Source organism: Rhinolophus ferrumequinum, chromosome 12 (genome assembly GCF_004115265.2).
Source record: "Rhinolophus ferrumequinum isolate MPI-CBG mRhiFer1 chromosome 12, mRhiFer1_v1.p, whole genome shotgun sequence".
Taxonomy (NCBI): Eukaryota; Metazoa; Chordata; class Mammalia; order Chiroptera; family Rhinolophidae; genus Rhinolophus; species Rhinolophus ferrumequinum.
In genome coordinates this window covers 9,076,895-9,084,100 of record NC_046295.1, presented here as the reverse complement: position 1 = coordinate 9,084,100, position 7,206 = coordinate 9,076,895, and the positions used below count along the sequence as shown (strand labels likewise).

The following is a 7,206-nucleotide window of genomic DNA, read 5'->3' as shown; positions in this document are numbered from 1 at the left end:
TGTATTCGAAGAGCTGACTTCTGGCTGAAAGTTTTCCCACATTCATTACATTGATAGGGTTTCTCTCCTGTGTGAGTTCTCTGATGTGCTACAAGAGCTGAGTTCTTGCCGAAAAGTTTACCACATTCATTACACCGATAGGGTGTTTCCCCTGAGTGAATTCTCTGATGTTCTCTGAGACCTGATAAGGAGACGAAAGCTTTCTCACATTCACTGCATTCATAGGGTTTCTCTCCTGTGTGAGTTCTCTGATGTTGTGTAACATGCCTGTTGGTTGTGTGCAAAAGCTTTTTCCACATCAGCACATTCATAGGGCTTCTTCCCAGTGTGAGTTCTCCAATGTCCATTCAGATTAGATTTCCAGAAGAAAGACTTCCCACATTCAGTACATTGATAGGGTTTCAACCCTTTGTGAATTCTCTGATGTTCTCTGAGGCGTGGTAAGTAGGCGAAAGCTCTCCCACATTCATTACATTGATAGGGTTTCTCCCCTGTGTGAGTTCTCTGATGTACTACAAAACGAGTTTTGTGCTTCAAAGTTTTCCCACATACATTACATTGATAGGGTTTTTCCCCTGTGTGAGTTCTCTGATGTTCTCTGAGGGACGACATGCAGGTGAAAGCTTTTCCACACTCACTACATTTATACGGTTTCTCCCCTGTGTGAGTTTGCTGATGTTTTGCAAGGCTTGACTTGTGGGTATATCTTTTACCACATTCATTGCATTGATAGGGTTTCTCCCCTGAGTGTGTTCTATGATGTAGTGCAAGACTTATCTTATGCTTGAAAGTTTTACCACATTCAATACATTGATAGGCTTTTTCCCCTGTGTGAGTTCTCTGATGTTTTTTGAGGAGTGAAGAGCAGGTGAAAGCTTTTCCACACTCATTACATTTATATGGTTTCTCCCCTGTGTGAGTTCGCTGATGTACAACTAGGGTAAATTTCCGGGAGAAAGCTGTCCCACAGTCATTACATGCATAAATTTTTTCACCTGTGTGACTTCTTCGATGTAAAATAAGGATTGACCTCTTAGAAAAGGATTTTTGACATTCATTACACTCAAACTGTTTTTCACTCACTTGAGTTCTCTGCTGTGTATCAATGGGTGACTGAGAAGTGAAAGTTTCCTTACGTGTATTATTATCACAAGGTAGCTCTACCGTGTGAGTCTTGTTTTGTACCTTAGTGGCTAAATTGTAGTTGAAGTTTTTCCCACACTCAAGTGGTTGCACTCCAGTGTGAGTTCTCTGATATTCACTGAATTGTGGTTTTGGACCAAAAGTTTTCTCTCTTGTATCAGTTCTCTGAAGTTGAGCAACCCTCCTGAATCTGCTCCCAATTGTATTACATTTATCTTCATGAAATTCACAGGGACTCTTCTCTGTGTGAATACTGGGAGAAGCAAGGGCTGATTCATTACATAGCTTTCTTCCAAATTTATAATGAGATCTCTCTTTTGCGTAAGCACTATTCCGCGTAATGAAGACAGCTTTATCATGCAAAGCACAACCACGTTCATTAGATTCAAAAGACTGCCCCGAAGAAAATTCCGGCACATAATTGAAAGTTTGCACATTCTGATAGTAATCAGAAGATTTCTCTCCAGTATCTCTTCTCTCATTTCTAGTATAGGAATGAGATGCATTACAGTCATCAATCTTCTTTTCTGAGTCATTATGAGGAGCCAACGGGTACAGATCCAAGTATGTAGGCCCTACACTGTCACATATAGAGGTCATTTTTCTTGAAAGAACAACGTCTGTGCCCAGATTACATGGTTTTCCTGAAATTTTCTCTTGCTCTGCAATCAATGGTCTGTTGGTGGTGAAAGAAACTTGACATAAACACTTGTCTTGGTTTTCCTGGCTCTTCTCTGAATGATCAAGTTGGCAGTCTTCTAAAAATGAAAAATTAAAAAATAAATACTTTATGAAATGTAACATTCTTAATGTAGTAAGTCATATACATATATGCCCCACTATATATTTCACAAAATCCAGGTTCTTAAACTACCAAATGCAGATTAAAAAGATAGGATACTCATCAGTCCACATGTGTTCCATCTGGACGTTTCCCTTTCTCATTCTACATATCAAAACCAAAATAAGTTTATAATGTAACAAATTTCCTCGTATTTAAAGAAATAATCCTAAAACCCAAGCTCTGATTCTCCTGGGTGTCATTCTTAGGAACACAAATGCCCAAGAAGAAGTGTAAAAGTGACGGAAGGAAAAGGTATCTTTCCACCTCAGTGGGATTCACTGCTCTATTCTGGCTTTCGTACTTTAGATTTCACTACTGTTGTTCAAAAAGCAAACGTTTTTTGACCAGCAATCCTAAGTATCACGTTTTTAATATGCTCACTCATGTTGTAAAAACCAGTTTTATCACTTTCCCAAATTTCACTCTGCTTTCCATACACTTTTCAACATACCTGGTATCTACCAGTTGTGAGAACCTTAGGATCACATGTTTCAAATTCAACAAAATACTATGCAAGTGGAAAACAAGGATGTCTGCGTTGTGAGAGAAAATTTTCATCTTCAGTTGGTTATATTTGAAATAAAGACACCATAACACTGAGGTACAGCTGCCCTAAACGAGGTCATCAGGATGAGATATAAAGGCCTGAATTACGGGGATGGATGACACAAGCATGGAGGGAGTTACTGTACAGAAGAAGAGCAGACAGAGAGGACAGAGCTCAGAGACAAATTAGAAGAAAGAGACTAGAAAACAAAATTTATTCACTGAAATATCCATTGTATGCCTATTCCTATTCCTTATTGATATTGAGGTACTAAGGATACAAGGTTATACCAGGCAAATGAGATGTGAATAAGCGTTCAGGGAAGCACAGACAAAAGTAGGATCAAATCCAAGGAGGGAGTGAGCTCGGGAATCATGATTACTGCCATCACAGGAAGCAGACAATGTATGGGAGGGAGTATAGGCCTGTGAAGTTTTCAAATGGGACACAAAAGTGGAGATTCTGAAATATTATTTGAGAAGTAAGAAGACCTGATGAGTGCTTAGGAAAAAAATAAAACAAGGGCATAGATGGACTGACTGCTGGAGAAGAAGAGAGCCGCTATAAATACGGCGCCGTGGAAGGACAGAGTTACAAAGTGATCACACGATCTGAATTCTTCACAGAAACAACACATTTGTGAGGAATGTACAAAGCAAGTGTCTCCCACACATTACTCTGTTCCTTCCCAGCTTTTAGAAACATGGAAACCAAAACAAATGCACATAAATCCCTTCGGTATGAACCCACAGCAAATTGAGTTTTATGGTAGGGTATAAACCTGGGGCACAATGACACTTTTCATATAAATGCCTTATGCAGCTTTCTACACTGTCATCCGGTTCATGAATCAGTTGTCATTAGAGCATGCATTTGTTTCTGGACTCTCTACTCTGTTTCAAAGCTCTGTAATTATCCCCAGGACAGTAGCATTCTGTGCTAGTTACAACAGATTTACAATATATCTTTAGTACCTGTTAGAAAAGATCCTACACCATCCCATTCTTCAAGGATGTTTATACAACATGGGTAAGAATTCAGAATTTTAGAGTGGTATCCCAATCTACAAACATGATATATCATCCATTTAATTCAATTTCATGTTGCTTAATAATTTTCAAACATTTCTATATTTTGTGCAGCTGTATTTCTAAGCACATTTCCATTGTAACTTCTTACATAATACATTCTCACTATTGGCATCATAGGATAATTACTATATGAATTCTATTTATTCTTTCCATTCCAAGAACCGCATTTTGGCTTTTATTTAATTTATACTATTACACTTTTCTAATTAATCCATTTATATATGTTTTTAATTAATTACTTCTGTTTTACCTAAGTATTCTCAAAATTCCTTGTTCTTCAAACTTTCCAGTAAGAGATGCTATACCCATACCCCAAAATTGTGCGCAGTAAAGGGTAATCTCAGCACGTTTGGTGTTTTCACAGGCTGCACATTCCAAAGAAATGAATGCACTCTGACAAAGTCGTGGGTGACGACTTGTAAGCCCATGGAACAGCCTGCCTGATAATAGTGTCTTTACATACCTGGGGGCTTGGGCCAAAATGAGTAGTTCAGGCTAACACTGGGATTTATGGTTGGGGCCTTGGGCCTCCCTGGACGGGCTATATGCTGAGTAAATGAGGTCAATCATGTAGGTGGTCCAGCCCCACATGCCCGACCCACAATAAGAACCTTGGACACCAAAGCTTGGGTAAATTTCTCTGCGTGACAATACTTCATGTGTGCTGTCATACATCGCTGGTGGCAGAATTAAGGACTTTTCATGTAACTCCATCGGGAGAAGAAAATAAGTTTGCATTCAGTCTCTCTTTGATTCTGTCCTGTGTGACGTTTCCCTTTCCTGATTTTATCTGTAACCTTTTGTTATAATAAACTCTAATATAACAGCTCCACTGAGTTACCAGAGACCTCCACACACAGGTTCACAAATACATTTCATACTTTTATAAATTTTGATAACCCCTTGATCAAATAGATTTTCCAAAAGTTATATGTATTTTTAATTTAAATATGGGGTATTTTGTTCTCATACTGTCTGTAATTTCTAGTTCTATTAAATTATGTTGCTTTACGAGCTTAATGTTTTCTTCTAACCCAAAATAAAATTATGTTTTGTTACTCCACTGACTCTTCAGAGAAAGCTTATACTATATTTTCAGAGTACAGAGCTTAAAAAACACATATCAATGTATATTAGCATGTCATAAAATATGCTATTAATATCTAGAGCAGGGTCAACCAACATTTATGTACAGGGCACGATGGTGAATATTTTAGTCATTGTAGGCCATATCATATCAATCACAACTATTCAGCCATTTTGTTGTACCACAAAACCAGCTATAACCGATACGCAAACAATGTACTCAAAAAACTTGTTATTTGTAACAACAAATCGCTAGCTGTATTTAGCTCAAATAACATAACTTACCAACTCTTGACCTAGAATCACAGTTGTCATCCACTGTATCTTGTTTGAAATCCGAGTGGTGTATATGCAAGGTCAGACAATTAAGTTCGTGAACTCATCCTAAAAAAGTGCTACATACCTCATCGCTGAATATCACTAGTGACCTTCAAAGTACTCCCCTCGGGAAGCTATGCACCAACGCCAGAGCCTAGTCTACCCATCAAAGCAATTTTGGAACTCTTTTTCTGTAATGGCCATCAAAGCTGTCATATTACCCTTGATGTCTTGAATGTCAAGACATCAAAATGTCTTCCTTTCAATATTTCCTTTATCTTCAGGCAAAAAAAGAAGTCACCAGGGTACAGATAAGGTGAATAGAAAGGGTGTTCCGATACCCTTATTTGTTAATTGGCTAAAAACTCCCTCAAAGACAGTGCAGTGTCAGCTTGTGCACTGCCGCGATGCAAGAGATCCTTCAGGACCATTTCTGCACACACCTTTCTCATGCCAAGATTTTCAGTTCAGTTTTTCTTGACTGTTTCTCTATCGATGTTTGCTTGGTCTGACATGCTACTCCCAGTAAGCCAACGATTTTGACGCACAATTCGACAAATTTTTGCAATGTTTTTATCAGTTCTGCTTGTGACTGGCCAACCTGATTTCTCTTCTTCAGTGATGCGTTCTCTCCTCTCAGAAAAATGTTGAATCCATTTGTACGCTGCTGTTTTCCGCCCGGTATTATCCCCATAAACCTGGACTAACATGTCTCTCATTTCACTTCCCCTCTTGCCAACTTGAACACGAAATTTAATGTTTGTTCATTGCTCTAATTCTACCTCACTCATTCTTGCGACAGCACACAAAAACACGCAACAACAATGTACGACTCTCAGCAAGACACCACCACACGTCGACACAAACACGGTTGTGAGGCACTGATATACCAAGATTAAGAAACCTTGGTGAGCTGTTTGTACAGTGCTGCCAATGTATGCACATGGTGGCAAGTTCGTGAACTTAACTGTAAAGACCTTGTATCTCTTCTCTCTCTTTTGCCATGCTTTAAAATTCCATTTTAGTTAGCATTATAATCTTCCTCTATATTTAACTTTCTATTGGTTAAATAAAAACTCATTATTTGATTTGTGAGGTATAAATGATACACTGTTGCCTAATGCAAAAGATGAAAACCGGTAACGTTGTATCCTTTAAATTTATATCCTCCATACCCACATTTTATTGGATCTACGTGTATATAAACTTCCAAAGCTGCCCAATGTTGAACCGATCCCAATTTGGATTTAGTTTTCCAGGGATACCTTCTACCGGTATTCTAAAACTCACCTGGATAACTCCCATTTAGAAATTTGTCCTCCACTAACAATGGATCTTCTTGTTCCAACTGGAAGATCACTTCTGGTTTTATAGAACAATACCCTGTAAATGGGAAATAATTAGGAGATGGTTTCACTTCATGGGATATGGATGATTCTAAATGTTTAGGAAGATGCAGCTTTAAGAGTGACACAGAAACAATATTCACTTGACTGCTTCTAAGGGGAGGTATAAAACACAAATATTTTCAGCTGCTCAAAGGACATCTCCTTAAACCCCTAAATCACAAGCCTAAATAACATTAAATTCTAATAAAGGTTCATGTTTAGTAGCTACAGTGAGAGAGAGAGAGAGAGAGAAAGAGCTATGGAGATCTACAAAAGGGTCCTTTCAATCTTTGATTGGATACTAATTTGTGGTCACATGTGAGGAAACTACCTGGGGGTGCGGATTTACCACAAGAAAGTAGAATGAAAAATCACCAAGGCACACAGACAAGTGGGAAGTTTCTGTTTCCAGGGTAGAGAGGCAAAGACTCCTCAGTAAGATTCGTCGTCAGAAACCATAAAGGGCAGGAGGTAGTGGGCTGATGATATACTCTTAACTACTCAAAGAAAAGGACTATCGACAAAGAATCCAGGAAAATGATCTTTTAAAGATAAAGGTCAAGTGAAAATATTTCCAGATGAACAAAAATTGAGAGATGTTTGCTGCTAGAACAAAAATTGAGAGATGTTTGCTGCTAGAATCGCATGACAATATACAGTAAAGAAAGTTGTCTTGACTGATTTAAAAAGTAATTGTGTACAACAATGAGTACATGTGTGCAATGTTGGGTTTTTAACACACACACATGTTTTTATGTTTCCAAGAAAATCATAAAAGAGGTAGGAGGG

At 38.3% G+C, this 7,206-nt stretch overlaps 2 protein-coding genes across 8 annotated transcripts in view; both read right to left on the bottom strand.

Annotated features, from left to right (window-relative positions):
* The window catches only part of LOC117032017 (zinc finger protein 2 homolog), an 18,605-nt gene extending 16,740 nt beyond the window's left edge, over nt 1-1,865 (bottom strand). Inside the window, 2 exon segments of the mRNA XM_033123140.1 lie at nt 14-266; nt 268-1,865. Of these exon segments, the coding sequence (XP_032979031.1) occupies nt 14-266; nt 268-1,743 (1,729 nt within the window). The 5' untranslated portion in view covers nt 1,744-1,865.
* Nucleotides 1-7,206, bottom strand: part of LOC117031777 (zinc finger protein 883) — an 86,723-nt gene that overhangs the window by 59,230 nt on the left and 20,287 nt on the right. The gene's annotated exons all lie outside the window — the stretch shown is intronic.